General features: G+C 40.0%; 1 protein-coding gene across 2 annotated transcripts; it reads right to left on the reverse strand.

Moving 5' to 3' along the window:
* Positions 1-2,411: 2,411 nt before the first annotated feature.
* Positions 2,412-18,547, reverse strand: laptm4b (lysosomal protein transmembrane 4 beta). Of its 2 annotated transcripts, none has more exons than XM_012865879.3 (7): positions 18,240-18,544; positions 14,270-14,387; positions 11,936-12,009; positions 11,717-11,839; positions 11,332-11,430; positions 8,684-8,779; positions 2,412-3,124 (listed from the first exon to the last, which is right to left on the reverse strand). In XM_012865879.3, exons 1-7 carry the CDS (start codon positions 18,330-18,332, stop codon positions 3,050-3,052), a joined length of 678 nt encoding a protein of 225 aa, XP_012721333.1. In that variant the 5' UTR covers positions 18,333-18,544; the 3' UTR covers positions 2,412-3,049. The 2 variants fall into 2 exon arrangements, with proteins under 2 accessions (XP_012721333.1, XP_036001098.1); XM_036145205.1 differs by lacking the exon at positions 2,412-3,124 and adding an exon at positions 4,001-4,614 and having other exon boundaries at positions 18,240-18,547.
* Positions 18,548-18,992: the final 445 nt, after the last annotated feature.

Genomic DNA, 18,992 nt, shown 5'->3' on the forward strand with positions numbered 1-18,992 from the left:
GCTCTAAGACAGAGCAAAGAAAATCTGCAGGCTCAGAAAACAAGGGCAGGTTGGATCCCAAGAGACGAAGTTAGGGGGTGAGGCCCTAGGGGTCAAAGAGGAGCTAAAGATATTTGCTCCACAAGGTGAAATCTGAGCACAGAAAAACACTTTTGAGGTACGACAACATCTTTGTGCTCCAGCATGAGAAGAGTTTTAAGAGCAGTGAAACATCTCAGTTAAATTAAGACACCCTGCACCTCTATTCCTAAAACAGTGGGTATTTCTTTATCGTTCTCTCTCTCTCAATATATATATATATATATATATATAGGCTTTTCTAATATCCAAAGCAATCTTCAGGAAATTACAATGATTGGTGAGTCAAAAATGAATGTCATGTTCCCACTGTTATCCACGCAGTCAGAGAAATCAATATTATAATCAACTGTTATTGGGGCTGGGCGACGTGGCTTAAAAGTAAAATTTCAGAATTCATTATACTAAGTCTGATTGATAATTTTTTTTTTTTTTTTACTTTTGTTTCACAAAAATAAATTCTTTTAAAAGCTTGCTTTTATGTGAAGCACTTTGTCTGGGAGTTGACCTGAATTCAAAGTGCAGCTAAATACAAGCTGTGAAGCATATTTCAAAACAAGATGGCGGCCCTGCCTTTGTAAACAATGAGAATATAACATGAATGCTGCTAGTGGTTTTACACGATGAGCTAAGAACAGGCTTCACGTCACTTGTGTAACTTCAAACTAACTTTAAAAAATAAATGAGTAAATTGCATTGCCTCTTATTATGAAAAGTTTCCTCTTTTCACTATTTTGACAATATATTTTCCTAAACATTCTCTTCAATGAAGCCAAAAAAAAAAAAAAAAAAAAATGAAATCATAAAAAAAATTGTACATTTGAATTAATCGATTCAACGCCCGGCCGTAACGGGTAAAATGAATCAATAAATAAAACAGCCAACACAAGTTGATTAAAAGTTTATTGTTTATATTTGAAAACAGGAGCTCATGCAGATCCAACAAAAGGGGAGGTGGAGGTCCTGACAGGATAAACGAGCGATTAGCATCTGCGATAAATGGGTTCAGACACCTCTGATACATCTATATCTGTCGGCGTCACGTTAGGAGACACGTAGCGACAGCACAGGACAGCTAAAACACACACATCAGTTTCCAGGGGCCTGACGCTGACTTTAAAGTGCATTTATATTCTGAGTACCGTAGGATTTGCAGAGGCATTGGGTCGATATTAAGCACTGGGATTAATGTTGGTGGAGGGGGGGCCACAATAAGAACAGGATTCAAGTATCAAACGGAACAGAGCTAGACTGATGAACGCACAGTTGCATACGATGGAGGTGCATGTCAATAAATTAGAAAAGCGCTGAAAAGTGAATCCAGTAATTGGGTTTTAAAAGTCCGACTCCTACATGACATAGATTCATTACAGGCTGGATGGGTTCAAGTGTTTTCTGTTCATTTTAAAGACGGAAACCCCAAAATGTAACTCCTCAAAACATAACATCAGATTAAACACACATACACACACAAATTATTTTTAATTCAGAATCCTCCCTAAACTCTTAGATGGACTTTGCTTCACAATCCTCTTAATGTTGTGGTTATCATTTTGATTTGTGCGCCCTGGTCCACCAGTTTCTCCTTCCACTAAACGTTCTGCAGAGATGGTTGGATACTATGTGATCAACTGGCTTCTTTAGCATTAACCTTTTATTATGTTGACAATCTATCCTGCTAGCAGTCCTTCACATGACTGCGCATGGAGAGGACATTTGTATTAATAATAATAATAAAAAAAAACGGAATGACAGATATTAACTTTTTAACTATTCTAATTTATTGAGATGCACTTATAAACATCACTAACTCAGACCCAAAACAAAAAAAAACACTATTATTTTCTACTTTTTGGCTCCTAATAGTCGCAACAGTCACACATTTACACAACAGATACTGAGCTGACTTCAACATCTCATACGATTCTGCAGGATGTGCAACAGAAATATTCCACGGGTGCACAACGCAGACAAAAACAAGGATGCAAGTACAGCAGCACGTCATGCGGTCTTTACAGGAAAATGCCCTCAGTCCAGCAGAGCCGCGTTAACTAAAAAGGTCAAATTATACACCGAACAAAGCACGAAAGCACAGAGACACAGTCAATGCTGCTGCAGTGTAGAAAGACAACGTTTCACCACATCTACTCACTGTAGCTCTATGTGTTTGGACGTGGGACTGCAAGGGGTCAGGGTGTAAACAGCTGTCGGATACAGGCTTCACCGGCTGATCGCGTTGGAGCTCGGAAAACAAGACAGGAAGGCAGGCTGGAATATTTGGACAGAACGGCGATGGGTAAACACACAGAAGACATTTTCTCACTGGTGTCTTCTTTTTTTCCCTGCATACCTTCCCACAGGATGAGAGACGCATGTTAATATTCCTACATCACAGACGGCAGCTCACACTTGTCCCGTTTCCCCCCCGGTCGGTTTTTACCGTAATAGAAAAAGTCATAGAAAAATACCTCCACGTTACATTCATAGAAGAAAATGTGTTAATCTTTTCTTTTTTTTTTGTTTAAAAAGTGCTATTTCACTCGATAACATTTGCTGCTTTTTCTTTCGCACTCGTCTTTGCTTCGTCCACCGTCGTGTAGTCCGTCTCTATTCAAGGACACCAGGGTTAATTCACAGTATCGGGGCTTAACAGTTGGCGGCCGGACGGGTGCGGCTTTTTTTACTAAAGCAACAAAACAAACAGGAGTTTCACATTAAGTCGGGTCGGGGCGAGAGTTCAGGCGCCTGCAGCGCAGAGCAGCCGCCTGCAGGGGGCGCTGCTGGGGATGGGCACACTGTCCTTGGAGGAGAAGACGCGCAGCAGGAGGGAAGTGGTGGTGGGGGTGTCAGCTTTATCTAAGGCTGAGACCGGCATCTAAAAAACACGGGTTTGGCCTGAGTTGGGCTCCTACTGCTGAGAAGTAGAAATGGAAGGTGTCGGGGGGGTGTAACTGAGCGGCAGGGCCGTCTCTCATGCCTCCAGGTACTGGGGGGGAGGGTCCTTCGCTGAGATGGCGACCGCTTCCTCGTATGGCGGCAGCAGGACCTGCATCGCAACAAGGAACCAAAACACAGCGCAATGACTCAGAGTTCAATAACAACCCTTATCTTTCGATTTAGCTTAGATGCTAGATACTCATTTACATGAATATTTGGAGAAGATTTATGAAATATGATCAGATTTGAGACCTGGATCGCCTGAAATAATTGTGTTCTCTGATTCCTCCAGACCGGTGCTGCTCCTGCTCGTACTTTTCACCACGCAGGTCAGATCAGTCAAATTCAAAATATTCACCAGGGGAAAAAAAAAAATGCTTTACTGCAAAAACGGAACTAAAAATAAGTAAAATTTTCTTACAATTAGTGTATCTGTCCTTGATTTGAGCAGGTAAATAAGATGATCTGCCAATAGAATAAGATTTGTGCACTTAAAATAGGAACAATTCATCTCCATCATCTTATTTCAAGTGCAGGATGTCTAATTATCTTAATTTAGGGGTAAACATACTCATTCCATTGGCAAATGATCATATTTACCAGCTCAAATCAAGGACAAAAACACTATGTTTAAGAACATTTTGCTTATTTTTAGATCTGTTTTTGCAGTGTTTAACCTTCAGCGATCGTTGGGTGGGAGGCGGGGTCCATCACAGGGCAGCGCAGAGACACGCAGCCATGCACGCTCCCGTTTAAGGGCCATTTAGAGAGAAACTAGTGAAACTAGCAGTCATGTTTCTGGACTGTGGGAGGAAGCAGGAGCGCCCAGAGAGAACCCAGGCATGCACAGGGAGAACATGCAAACTCCACGCAGAAAGACCCCAGGCCAGGATTTGAACCCAGGACCTTGTTGCTGCAAGGCAACAGTGCCACCGAAATTAAATCCCCGAACAATAACACGACAAAAAGTAAATAAAACCTCAAAAAGCGTCACAGATGTTTATGAACTGTAGTATCATGATGGTCTATTTGCACCGGCAGCCACATTTCTACAGTTCATAGAAACAGTATAACACCAAGGAACAGAGGAGCAGACGTAAGGATGCAGGACAAGCAGAGAGAGAGAGAGAGGACAGACGAAGGGAAAGAAGAAAGGAGACGAAGGAAGAAAGGATGGAAGGAAGGACATCAGAAAGCAATGGCGAAAGAAGAAGATAGACGAGAAGAAAGAGTAAAAAAGGACACGAGGAAGGAAGGAGAGAAGGAAGATAACTAGGGAGGACACAAAGAAGGAAGGACACAACGTTTTAAAAAATGGGAAAGGGAGCAAAGCAACCCCCCCCCCCCCACACACACACACACAGGATCATTTATTTTCAAATTCCCGATGTTTTCCAGACTGTTTGGGAACCCGGTGCAGCTCTTAGTAAACATAAAGGGCTGCTGGACACATCTTTTGGGTTTCTGCTCATCTTTTCCCTCCATCCAGCCCTACAGACAGCATGACCAGCTCCAAGGAGCGCTGGCACACAGGCGAGCTAGTGTTCCCTCCATCAGAGGTCTTTCTCTGTAAATGAAGTCCTGAAACCAGCCCTGCTGCTGGCTCAGAGAGAGAGAGAGAGAGAGAGAGAGAGAGAGAGAGAGAGAGAGAGAGAGAGAGAGTGAGTATGCTGGGAGGGGAGGCAGAGCGGCCCTGCAAACACATCACAGCTAGGATTTGAAATGAAGCAGACAAGCAGGCCGTTATGTAACGTTTCCAGAAGAAGGGAGCGCAGAAAGAGATATGGAGAAAGAGGAGGAGGGAGCGGAACCCACAGGGGGATGACCCTTGTGCATTTTAATGGCATTTATAGAAAAGCCCCAACAGATAGGAGGAAGCAGCTGGGTACTTTATGTCCGAGGGCTGCAAAAAGCCATTTCATCACATTCTTGGCTTTAGAATGGAAAAAAAAAACAAAAAAAAAAAACACCACAGCGCTCTATTTTTTTTAGTGGGCGGAGTTAATGAAGCGATAACAGCTTGTTTTTATGTTTCTAAGTCAAAACTAGACGTTGTTTTAACCTTGATGTTTGCCACAGATTTCTGCTGCATTCAAAAGCGAATTGCTCTTTCATACCTCTGATTAAAATGCAAGCGGCAGACGCTCCGGCCTTCGTTTGGCTCGCTGACTCCAGCAGCCTGATCACTCTCTTCAATGCATTTAACTACAACACCAACCAAAGGTTTTCCACCTTCTCGTACAACGGCTTTATATTCATTACCACTTCTGGCTCTCAAAAAATACAATATAATCATTACAAATTATGCCCATTTTTATAATCCGCCTCCATAAACCAACAACACGTTTAACTGCCAACAGATATGAGCTGATAGGTGTGTTAAATTTCACAGCTTCCTTGGCATCTGGACCACCTGAGATTTGCTCCACTGCAAAAACGGAACTAGAAATGAGTAAAATGTTCTTAAAGTTAGTGTATTTGTCCTTGATTTGAGCAGGTAAATAAGCTGATTTGCCAATGGAATAATATTTTTGCACCTAAAATAGGAACAATTCATCTCCATCATCTTATTTTAAGTGCAGGATGTCTAATTATCTTATTTTAGGGGTCAAAATACTCACTCCATTGGCAGATGATCTTATTTACCTGCTCAAATCAAGGATAAATACACTAACTTTAAGAACATTTTACATATTTTTTGATCCGTTTTTGCAGTGTCATCTTATTTTATAATCCCTAATCAGACTAGTTAAACCCTTGATTATGGCACATTAACACTTGTCTTCTTCTACTGTCTGTGAGAATAATAACACGGCCTTGTGACCCAGTGATGTTTGTGTTTGTATCTTTATTTTTTTAGTGGCAATACAAAGATCTCTGTGGCTGTTTGGAAGCTCCACACTGCAAAACCAGATCTAAAAATAAGTAAAATGTTCTTAAAATTAGTGTTTTTGTCCTTGATTTGAGCAGGTAAAAAAGATTATCTGCCAATGGAATGAGTATTTTGACCCCTAAAATAAGATAATTAGATATACTGCACTTGAAATAAGATGATGGAGATGAGTTGTTCCTGTTTTAAGTGCAAAAGTCTTATTCCATTGGCAGATCATCCTATTTATCTGCTCAAATCAAGAACAAATACACAATTTTTTAAGGAAACTTTACTTATTTTTAGTTCCGCTTTTGCAGTGCACGCTATCATTTGATCTTTTTTGTTTTGTTCCTGAAAGACCTACCACTTTTCTCCTTTCATGATACGGGAGTGAAACAGTGAGCGGCACAGACCGAACATTTGCTGAAGGAACGCATAATGCACAGGGTGAGATCAGAGCCTCCTGGATAGACGACTGTAAACAGAGTCTTGCATTTAAGAGGAAAGCGTCATCGGCACGAAGGGTGGCCAGTGGAGCACAAGGACAAAGTGACAGACAGATAAAGTGCTGCGCATGGAGTGGATGGGGGGGTGTGTGAAGCAGATTAATGTCTTATCTACCAGGATGGAAGATTATAAACACAACAGACACATGGAGACCATGACTATGCTAAAGCCTCTTAGAAACAAGTGGAGGTAACACCAAAGGGAAACGGAGCGGACGGCACCGGGTTCTGTTTATCCGAGCAGCAACGCCTCAGAGGAACCAACACAGAACCAGGACCAGTTCCCACAGTGGACTCAGCAGTGCTACTGTTTCCCAGAACGAATGAATGAACACCTAAAACACAACGTACTACAGTATTTAAACCTGCTTCTGTTAGGATTTAAAATCAGGTTATTTTTCAATCACTGTTGCTTTAAATCCTTAATTCCTTTGCTGTGGATGATATTCAACAAAAAAAAGCTTCTACACATATTAAATACTCCCTCATGGGCAAGACTATTTGACAAAATCCCATTAAACAACTGCAGGGAGCTGATTATCAAAGACACAGACCCAAAAGGACCTGCTGCCAACGGCCCAAACAAAACCTCACTGGATCAGAACCTCAACGGATCAACGTTGTTTTGGTGACAAAACCAGGACGGTGTTCTTTATTTGTACAGATTTCCCCTCTTTCACCACTAGATCTAGGTATGAGATTCCTGACTGAGTTAAAACTAAAACTACCGTATTTTTCAGACTATAAGGCGCACCTGAAATCCTTACATTTTCCCAAAAATTTATGTTGCGCCTCATATATGATTACTGTTGTGCTTACTGACTGATTTTATGTGGTACAATGCGCTCAAAAATCTGTTAAATGTTTAAGTACGACTCTGGTTAGCAACAAAGTCGCTCCACTCAATGGATATTCGGAGCATTACGGTACTTTGTGTCACTACCTGATCGGACCCCTGAGCTGTCTACAAGACTGCCTGACTGTAATGTCTAAACTAGAAGTGCATTCATGTAAGGCAGCCCGCGCTAGCAACAATAAACCCAGTAAGTTAATTCAATATAAAAGTTCTGTGTATTTTGGCCTTATGTTAGAAACAGAGCAGTGTAGGCCAACTACTCTGTCCTCCCCACAGAGACGGATAGCTCTCCCTCTCAGGAGAATGCGAAGGAAAGTGATATCACACACAGGAAGAATATGGAATGTGCCTTATAATCCATTGCGCCTTATGCTCCGAAGAATACGGTAGTTTCTGTCCAAACATCACCGTTTAATATTTATAAGCTGTCTTCCAAACCAAAACATCAACACTTTTATGTCCATACCTGAGGTGTCATGTCACGTTGCCACTAGGGCATCTAACAGAACACAAACATTTCATTAAAACCTATTTTTTAAATACATTAGTATTTATTGATCCTCACAAAGAAGCAAAAGGGAATAAAATGAGGACTTTTGAGTTTGTAAATATCAGAAAGAGATTTTAGTTTTTACAATAAAATACTTTTTTTTTCTGATAATAAAAAAACTAAACATTAATAACCATCCGCTGTTGCCACAACGAGACCCCGTTAAACAGCAGTATTGTTAAATTTAAAGCTTACAGGAAATACAAAGTTATTTCTCAACATTAAGTTCATGAAACAGCACCATAGTGAATTCCTAAGAAAACAATTTTTTTGTTGTTGGGTACATCATTTGAACACCACAGTGGGGATTTGTTTTAAAGATAATAGGATAGTTGAATAATTTTAGTTGGCTTTTAAATATTTAATAATAAGCAGTAAATCATCAAAGTAAGCGTTGTCTTTCACTTATAGCAACACTATTAATAGTAACAGGGGCAATATAATTATCCGAGCAATGAAGACTTAATGAGTGGCTGGAATTAAAGAAAATAAAAACTAAGTCCTGAAATATCCAGTGCTTGACACATTTAAGGCCCTTCTGACAAAGATGAGGAATGTTTTATTGTAGCGGCACAATTTAACCAGGAAAACATTTGAAAAGACATTTTTTATGTGATAATATTCCTCCAATCTATAATAAAAACTCATTAAAAAACAATAGTTTATAAAAAAAAATCAATAAAAGCTTCAGTTATAGTTATTTCACAGGGGATTTTTATGGTCGCCAATACTCGTACCCCACAGGGATTTTGTCAATGATCGCAGCTTACACCACAAACCTGAGCTTCAGGCAAAGGGGGGTAAACTCTGCTGCTGTGCAAATCTCCTCCCAACATGTGGAGACGGGTGGGGGCATAACCCAACTGCTGAATAAGACGACTCACCGTGGTGTCGTTTGTGGTGACATAAACCAGGACCTCCGTGGTGCCTCTGCCGCTCACATATCTGTAGCAGTTCCACACGCAGCCGATCAGGTAGGCCTAAAAAAAAAAGAGAGAAACGAGGTAAAAAGATTAGCACACAACGGGCTTGAATGACAAATGCCGCCTGCTTGTCGTTTACGTATTCGGCTGGGTCAGGGAGGGCGACGGCAGACGTGGAACTGTGTTATAAGGACATTCTGGGATATTTCGGCCTTTGCCATTTTACCAGAAGTAACTTAACAGGCGTCTCTTGATTCGCTGAGACCAAAGGCTGGTCTCTGACTTGGCAGGAGAAGAGGAACTTCATTGTGTGTGTGTGTGTGTGTGTGTGTGTGCGTGTGTGTGATTAGCCTGCTGAGTCGGTGCCCCTGCCAGCACCAGGAGCAGTCAACCAGGAAGCCGGGCAGAGTGCGAGCCAATCACTTTAGCATCTGCTGAGCTGACCTCCTTCTCTGTGCATCACCAGCGTAAGGTCAACTCAAGCAGTCAGCATCAATTTGCACACATTTGACATGTTGCCTCGCTCATCACCTCGTTTTTATTCCTAACACTGCTTTTCTGTCCCCAAGTTAACATTTTTTTAAATTTAAAACAACATAATTTATGAACAGTACCAATGTAAATCGGCTTTCCTTTGCTTCTGATACATTTCTAATCGGATCACTCCCAATTATCTTTTTCTTCCAGTTTCTAGATCTGTATCTCTTTTCAGCCTAATCACTCAGCCATATAAATCTTTTTCCCTAAATTGTCTTTTTTTTATCCAGCTCTCTCCTCCTCTCCATCTGCCTGTGTCATCTCTGCCAAGTGCAGCCAAGTGAAGGATGTTGGCTCTAGGAGCGACGTCAGCAGGTGTTCGCTCCATCCTGAGAGCCGAAGGACTCCTTGAGCGTTGACATCTGGTGCTTTCTGGGGGCTCCGTATAAAGAATAGCAGCAACTATACAGTGCGCGTATACCGTGGCCAATGTCACAACCGCATCATTTCTGAGCTTCGACTCTATAAACTAAAACAAAGTTCCCTGTCAAAGGCACAACGTTTATAACAGTTTTGACTGAGGGCTGTTTTCCAGTGGCCGCTTGCTGTCATAAAAACCAGGGCTCTGGCTTTGGATGTCTGCCGAGCGCGGTTCTAATCTCATCTTAGAGGAGAAACAACTTGATTTGATTGTACAGATGACTGCAGCTTTATGCCCCGTCGCATCCCAGAGCCTCGGAGTGTAGCTGCGCCTGGAGAGTCATCCATGCGTTAGGGGACAAATGGAGTATGACCCTCTGCTCTTCGACTGTGACCGCCTCACAGAGGCCGCTGACAATCAGGACATCCACACCGCTAGGTTTCAGAAATGTCACATACTTCATACCGCTTACCCCTTACATCTGTTCACGTTTTGTCACGTTCAAACATCTGAAAAGTGTGGCTTGCGTTTGGAATGCGCCCCCCATGAGGAGAACCACCATTTGTAGCAAGTCTTGTAAGGAGACAACATTTTTTGGTCCATTTTTCTTTGTAAAACAGCTCAAGCTGAGGCCAATTGCATTGAAAACATCTGTGGACTTTGATTTCTCAACACAAATTATAACCAAACATATAAATATACTTTAATCCAAACCATTCCAGCCCTGCTCAGGTTAACGGTCCTGCCTGAAGGTGAACCTCCACCTCCATTTCCAGTCTTTAGCAGAGCAGGCTTCACCCTGTTTCTATCTTCTCACCAACTGAGGAGCGCCTCTATCAATAAAGAACAAACGCACGCCAACAGCACAATGCTACCACTGCCTCGTTGCACATTAATGGTTGTATGTTAAGTGTTGATTTTTGTCACACATTAGGTTTTATATAATCCGGTCTAACTGACCAGAGCACCTTCCACATGTCTGCTGAGTCCTCTAAATCACTTAATGGAGATGGTACTTTAAATGGCTTTCTTTTAACAATATCTCTCATCCTGTCGTGTTTCCATGAGGTCCAGATTTATCAAACGTTTGCCAAATAGTTCTCCTGTTGACAGACTCTTTCCCTGTTGCTTCTCTGACTATAGTTTCTATCCAGACTGTCAGTCTAAGTGGACGGCCATGTCTCCATAGGTGTGCAGTTGTGTCATAGTCTTCTCGTTTTTAGACAATGTTCAACGCAGCCCGGACCTGTCTGTTGTGTTTGTTGGTGTTTTTGTTTATTTACTAAAGTTCTCTAACAAAGCTCTAAGGACTTCACAGAAAAGCTGCATTTATAGTGATCCAGTAACACACAGGTGGACTCTCTTTACCAATAGGGAGACTTTGGAAGGCAGTGGGTTGCACAGGATTTTACTTAAAGACACAAATGCAACCAGAATGTTTTTTATTTTGAAAACCCATGTATTATTCTTTCATGAAACATTTACATGATTTCTTCATAACCGCTGTAGATAGGCACCAGCCCCCCAGTGACTTTGCACAGATTAAGCCAGTTTAGAAAATAGATGCACGGATATACTTTTTAGCGTTGGCCTAGGAAATGACAACCAAAATAAAATACATTGAAGCTCGCGGCTGTACTGTAAGAAAAGGCGCTTTTATGTGCATTAGTTTTATTTCAATCCGATCGTTTCTGATCCAATGACCTCCTACCTTGAAGGAGAGGATGCAGCCGATGAAGAGCAGGACTGCGAAGACTAGGCACATATTGTTTGTGGACATGATGTCCTCCTTGTAAGGGAATGTCCCTGGCTGGAAGTAAAGGACAGAGGAAGATAAAAAAAAAAAATGTTAGAACAGAAACAGAAATCAAGAAAAAGAACCAGAAGACCACGTCTGCCTAATCTACACGGCTAACATCTGATTTTCTGTCTGTGTGGCCTAGTTTCACTGAATGGCTCTGCAGAATTACACCTTGCTGAAGCAATAAAATCCAAAGCTATCAAATCTATATTCTGACTGCAATGAGCTGTTCATTGATTTCAAACACAACAACAGAACCTCCAGAACCACGTCAATATGCGCAGCGGCGGCTCACCAGCTGCTGAAGGTAGTCTTGCACCGTGTTGGGGTAAACCACCACGCTAATGGCCACCAGTGTGTTGAGGGCAAAGTCGAAGATCTGGTAGCAGAAGAATGGAATGATCCAAGCAGCGTGTTGCTATGGGGGGCGGGGAGAGAGATTAGGATTAAATGGAGAAATTCATTTTGTCAAATCCAGGCTGGGGTCTGTTTCACGTCGGCGCTGCGTGTTTACCTTGTAAGCGCCATATGTTGCCATGCCACATATAAGAATCATGAGAAGGGATATTGCAGTTGCAATGCAGATATCTGTAGGGGAAAACAGAAAAAACATTAGAAGTCTAGTTTACCACTGAAGAAATACCAAATGAGATGCTTTATCTATATATATAGATATATAGATATATAGATGAAGTGAAATGAACTGACTCATTCACCACTGACTGGTGCAATAAATGATGACTTTGTTTTTCGTTTGTAAGCGCCGTGCTGAAACGCGTTGAAATGTGCCTCGGACTTTCCGAACCTTAACTTTGTTTATCAGCGCTGCAAACGCAGTGGCCTGTTCTTGTTTTATAGAGATTAGGCAAAGAAGTCCAGGTTATCTTATGTCAGAAAAGCTTATCATTATGGGAGTTTCGTTTATTACAGTAAAACATTAGCTTTGACATGTCCAGGGAATGTTGTGTATATCAGAAAAAGGGCCCTGTAAGCAAAAGCGTTAACCCGACAGCACAGTTTGCGTAAACTATGTGGACTAGAGAAGAATCGAGAAAAACGGATGGTGACAGGAGTCAGATGATGATTTTCAGTCTGATCGACCGTTCGGAAACTAAGTGAACCGAAATAAACCAACCGTGCATAAGCACCGACGGATCACGCTGACAGCAACACTTTTCATTGTGGGCACTGTTACTGAGGGAAGACGACTCGGAGTTAGACATTTTCTGTGTATGGGAGGCGTTTAAAAGCAAACTATTTAAAAGGAACTTGCATTTTCTGTGACATGTCTGCGCTTCATTCAGGCGAAGAGAAATCGCTAGAATTGTGTAAGCAGTTAAGACGTAATAACTTATTACAGCAGAGTTGCTGTTTTATCTCTTAGAGCTACCAACCTCTATTTGCTGGGTTAAAACATGCTTGCAGCTTCTTTGATATCGCAGAAAGCAGTGTTTAGTATGCTAGCACATATTAGCTGAGACAATATTTTCAGTGCTGTTTTTATATGCTTCAAATATCTAAGTGTGGAACAGAAATCATAATCAACTAAAGTCTGCATCAGCAGGTCAAGCTTAATAAGAAACGGAGATTGTGTATTACAAAGTAAGCAACTAGATCCTCAAGCAATTTTTTTATTTTATTTATTTTACTCAAACCAAACCAGGTTTTCTCTAAATGATTCCGGATTTGTTACGCAAAACACTTAAAGCAGTTGTTTACACTTACAAGAGCATTTATCAAGGTTGAAAACCAGAAAAAAAAATCTCTAATTTTCCCCCAATTGAAGTTTGAAGCGTTATACGTTTAACTGGAAGGTTGCAGGTTTGATTCCAGCTACCCCCAGCTACATCGTGAGGGGCCAAGGCAGTGAGCCCCCGTTGCCTACCAGTCTGCGTTCGTATAAGCAGACGGGTGGACGGGTCATTGTGTAAAAAGCGCCATGACCCGTCTTATACTGTTCCACAATTAAATCTAAATATATTGTTATATGTGTTCGGGGCAGCAACAAGATACATTTGTTTTCTAAAAATGTTTCTAAAGTGTTTGGATTTCATTAACTTTATTTGTCAAATAATACAAAAACACTGAAACTATAGCCTGTTTAGTTAAACTATATAAGCTAAAGAGCTAAAACATTAAACTGAACACAAATATTGTTTTAAAAATTAATCTTTATAAAACTGCTTTTTTGTTGCCACTGATAAGCATTACAGTAACAGTAATCCATACCAACAAGTTCCCAAATCTTACATTAAAAACAGTAAGGAAAATAAAATAAAAAGTAAACAAAACCCAAACAACGTCAGACACTTTTCTATCCACACACTCCTACTGGATCTGAGCCGATGCCCAATGCGGAGCAAACATGTCGGGGGGGCTCGAGTTAGTCAACATGGCCGTTTTAATCTGGGAATTAGAGCAGTCGTTTTTAATCAGCTGCCTGGGACGGTGTCTGAAGTCAGGCGACTGTGACGATGACAGTCGCTGCAGGGAGAGCGCTGAAAATACACATCATGCACTCTGATTTGTTTGCTGCGCCGCACGGCTAACTCAGCTACGTCTGAGCCCAGGGCAGCACTCTCACACAAAACGCACACAAAAAAAGAAAAGAAAAGAAAAGTCTGACACGTAAGAACCAAGATGATCCAAGTACAATCTGTGAGGTCCATCCATGCATGCATGCATACTTTCATTGCTTTTAAAAACCTTCAGAACAGGAGAACAGCTTTCATATTAAGTGGTCATATTTTAAAACCCTTAAAAAAAAAAATCAACATTTTACGATGTGAGTCTCGTAAACAAAGAGTACGATTCAACTCCAAAACGAAACAGAACTCCTGGGCCTTACTTGCATCATCCATGACATCAATGTCGGTCCCCAGCTCGGAGCTGGTGAGGTGGTAGCGGTACTGAACGGGATCGTAGAGAGCCGACAGCAAGATGAGCAGGACCACGGCGTTGATGATCTGAGGGCGGAAAGAGACGTGAATAACGGCGGTGAGCTACGTCTTCAGGTGACGGAGCAGCTCACGACGTCTGGTGCAGCACAGACAGAGAAAGCAGGGCTTTTTGAGGCAATTTTAAATAACATTAGAAAAGTTATTTTACTAGTCTAAGTCAATGGCTTTATTTCAAATCATAACTAAAAGATTTGTATGGTAATAATGCTGTGGAATAAAGTGTAAGCATTTACCGTCTGGCTTGCTGAACACCGTGTCTAAAACTACATGCATTCATTTATTTCACCTCCAAGGACTAAAAAGGAAGAGTGTTGTTGTTTTTTTTAGCAGATTTTAAAGAGTAGCCACATCAAGGTATATAGAGATGAATATATTGTACTGTGATCATCACTGTCTTATATTCCCAGACTGATTTTTGAGGAATGTTGATACAAATGGACACAAATATGTCTTTGGCATTAAACCAAACAGTTTGGCAGACGCACAAATTTCACAAACTTCAGCGTCAAATAAATAAATAAAAGTGCAGTGGCATAAAAAGTAAAGCTTTTCCTATGTACACATTCACTGGGCCATCAACCTGGTCCATTTTAAATTAAGATTAAAAATAACCTTAAACTTTATCGCAGAGCTAGATATTGTTTTCCCTGGAACAACAGCTGCAATGGGGCAACTTTAATCGTATGCATATGAACATAAACACGCACCGGCCTTACTGGAATAGCATGTTCTCTTGTCTTTCCCATTTTGAAGCGCGGCTTATGAAAATCAGCCCTTCTGTTAGGCCAAATTTTTTATAACGATTTTTTTTTTAACAGGATTTTCCGCCCCCCAGGTGAATAAATTCACAAAATAAATATAATGGTTGGATTTTTCTTATGTTTTTCTGGGTGAGATTATGTTAGCTCAATAAAGATGGATTTATTTGACATTTTTGAACACACTTATACCAGGAACTGTGGAGAGCAATGTATATTATTCTACTTTTTTCATCTTTTTACACCACAGAAAAAGATTGCTGCTAAGATTGAAACTAACAAATGCAGAATTTTAATTCTTGGTCGTTCTGTTTTTGTATCGCGTCAAGCTGCTAGTTGTTGATTTTTAGTGCAATTCCTTTCTTTTAGTGACTCAGAAAAGGTTACCCCTTATTGTCATGTTGCTAGAATCGCTGTCATGGTCTTTACGTTAGCATTAGGCACCAACTCACCGAGGTCTTTGGAATAAAGGCTTCATGCTGATCCCGTAAGAGCCCAGGCCTGTGCAGTAGCTGCTCAGAAATAATAATAAGAAATGTCTCTACACATAAGGATCCCACCAACTTTAAAAGTTCTTAGAACTTTTTAGAAAGTGTGTTTTTATCCAATGACTTTTACACCTGAACTTTTATTTACAGCTAGGCTTTTATGTTTAATGAGTGGAACGGCACTTTGGTCAAGTACTGATGCTTATAAATGTGTCCACGAAAATGGTTGGCTCGTTTAAACCGGGACTGAATGCCTGACAGTTTACTGGAGCTTTGGCTCAAAGATTGCTTTATCAGCAACTTTTTATCATGTTTGAGCTTTTTGTTTCTTTTAAATTTGCATCCATTGTTTGTTTGTTTTTCTGTTTATGTGATGCTTGAATTTTTATAATGGTCTTTTTGATGCATTTTGTGTTTTAAATGTATTTGGCTGTTCCTTTATTTTCTTGTAAAGCACTTTATTATCTTGTGCATGAACTGAGCTATACAACTATAAACTTAGTTTTGCCTTTATTAATAAATTGGCCTTAACATTTAGTATTTTATGTACGTTATTTTTTTTAATCAATTTTTTTATGTGTAATAAACATGCTTATATTCTATAGTCATCTCTAAAACCTATAAGTCTTAGAAATGACTTCTTTAAATTGGCAGTGTTTTTAATTCTGTCTAATGTTACATTTTACAGTTTTATTTTTTTTAAATAGTCGTTGTGGATGCTATTTATGGAAAATGTTTTACATGGAATGTTTTGTTTTTTATTTGTTTTTATCTATTTATTTTTTCGAGGTCTCCCTTGAAAAAGAGATCGTTAATCTGGTGACTTTCCTGGTTAAATGAAGGTTTAATAAAAAAAAATGTCAAGAAGTGTTTATTTTTAATCTGTGAAAGGTACTTTATAAGTACTGTGTTGGACAAAATGTCCAATAACAAACTTCTTACAAGGTTCAGATAGAAAAAGTACTTTTCCTACTGAAAAAATTACTCATAGGACGTAACTGCTTCTTTTTACACCCGTGGCTCTATTTTAAAGCATTATTAATAATAGCAGGGTTAAGCTGAAAGAACAAACAAGGCTTTCCAAACATCAAGGATTTGCAGGGCTTATTGAACTATGTTTACAACTGCAGGTTATCCTATGGGTCACAACAGAAGCAACTAACTATATTTAACCCGGTATAAAGACTGGCTACCTAAGGAGTACAAATAAAGCAAAGAAGACTAAAGTTTCTGAGAAAACTAACCAGAGAGAAAGGCTAAGAAATTGGCCTGGAAAGGTGAGTTTTTTTTTTTTTTTTACCAATACCAATGTGTCAAAGCTTAAGTTTAGCCAATTCTCTCTACTTTGAACAGGAAAAGTGGAGTTTTAAGGCCTTTTTTTTTTTTTTTTTTTTTGATTCTACAACTCTTAGTTGGAAATAAAACCAGTGCTGAAATCCCAATTTTCACATATAAAATAAAGGTTTCATAAACCACACACTACATTTAAATAGAATCTATCATAGGAGAAGAATATGTGTCCACGTCCAACCTCTGTTGTTAATTTTTAAGCCTGAAAACATCTAATGTGGTGAGGAAGGCAACTAAAAAGAAAGAAAAAGTGGTTAAAGTTTTCATGCATTGAAGAAAGAGGTTTAACAAACTGCAAAATTAACTTTATTGAACCTATTCTGAGTGTAGAACATTATTATTATTGGTGGCTTTTAAGATGGAACTCATCTAATGTCTTGAAGCCAAAAAACATTCATAAAATCATACTTTAAAAAAAAACAACAACAACAAAACAAGTTCACATATTGAATAAAGCTCACACAATCCACAAACCGTATTCTGTAGTTACCCCTCCAGATAGTCTATTTTCCAAGCTGGACCCCTTCTAATGAGGTGAAGAAGCTTAAAATTATGTACAGTCACCTGTTTTGAGTTTTCACAAATTGAATTAAGGTTTAACAAATAAATAAGATAAGAAATTCCTTCACTGTCCCACAAAGAGGAAATTCGAGTGTCGCCATGACAAATGCGGAGTTACACACGATTTTTAGCAATGAAAAAAAAAAAAAAACAAAACAAGCTCGTTTAATCTAAGGTTAGTACTGAAGAAACGCCAAGAATAAAAAAATCAAATGCCAGAGTAAATATTACTCATAATATGGCATAACAGAGGAGGTAAAAAAACAAAACAAACTACATCCAATTAACAGAACTTGAGATAATTTAATATGCAATATGCATGATAGTACAGCAGCAACGTAAATATAACAACGGCGTTTTATGGACAGTGTAAGGAGTAAACAATATTCCAATTAAAATGTAAAAAAAAAAAAAAAAAGAGAAAAAACAGTATTTTAGATGTGGAGCTAGTGCAGACAGCCCTGATTCGTTGAACGGAGGGAAATACCTGCGAGGCGGATGCTAACTTCAGCGTCGTCTAACGGTCGTTTCAGCCCATTAAACCGAGGGCATCCGAAATATTTCAGAGTAAAACAAAAAAAAAAACTTAGCAGCAAGTGCGGTTGGCAGCTACTACTAACCTACTTGGGGAACATTTTGCCGCTCATTGAGCACCAATGACACAAATACTCGGCGAAGGAAAGCAAACGACTGGACCTTACCATGTACCATATTCCCAGAATAATGGTGCCCGTCCGTACATGGCAGCAGAGGCAGCAGCTCGTCGAGTACCACCGGTCCCACGGCGAAATCATCTTTTACTAACGGCTGTGTGTGTGTGTGTTGGGGGGGGGATTCTTTTTCAGAGGTTAATTCATGTACGCTGCCCCCCGCCCCCGATAAAATAAAATAAAAAAAAGAATCTGGATACCCGAGACTACAGCGTCAGAAGCAGGTGAAGCGGAGACTGGCACAGCATCCGGCGGACAGCTCGACTGCTTTTCCCAGAGTGTGGAGGAGCGCGCGCCGCGCGGAGGGAACCGTTAATCTGGTTTATCCTCCGGTCACGTGACCTGGGGAGGTTGATTTTTTTTTTTTTTGTTTTTTTTTAGGGACGATGATGATTATGTACCGAGAAAGCTTTAAAAAATCTCACAGATCTTCATTTTTTAACTTTCTCATCATGTTTTTTTTCTTTGCCTCTTTGATTTTTAATAGACGGTGTCTTCTAAAAGCTTTTATATTTATTTAAGTTTTCCCTATTTGTCAAATTACAAATAAAAACTTTAACGTGTTTTATCGGTCTTTTATCACAACAAAGCTCCTTTGCAAAATGGCTCAAGCTCGGTCAGACTGGATTGACAGCAACTGTGAACCTCTATTTGCAACTCTCACCACAGATACTTAACAGGGTTTATTGCAGGTCTGGGCTTTGACTGGGCCACTTTAACATATAAATAAATAAATAAATAAAT

Source organism: Fundulus heteroclitus, chromosome 13, assembly GCF_011125445.2.
Source record: "Fundulus heteroclitus isolate FHET01 chromosome 13, MU-UCD_Fhet_4.1, whole genome shotgun sequence".
Lineage (NCBI taxonomy): Eukaryota > Metazoa > Chordata > Actinopteri > Cyprinodontiformes > Fundulidae > Fundulus > Fundulus heteroclitus.

Coding starts and splice junctions, on each gene's coding strand:
- laptm4b (XM_036145205.1), bottom strand. CDS start 18,332: ATGATTTCGCCGTGGGACCGGTGGTACTCGACGAGCTGCTGCCTCTGC. Junction 12,010..14,269: donor TGATGTCATGGATGATGCAA/GTAAGGCCCAGG, acceptor TTTCCCCTACAG/ATATCTGCATTGCAACTGCA. Junction 8,780..11,331: donor GCTGCATCCTCTCCTTCAAG/GTAGGAGGTCAT, acceptor TTTTTTTTTTAG/GCCTACCTGATCGGCTGCGT.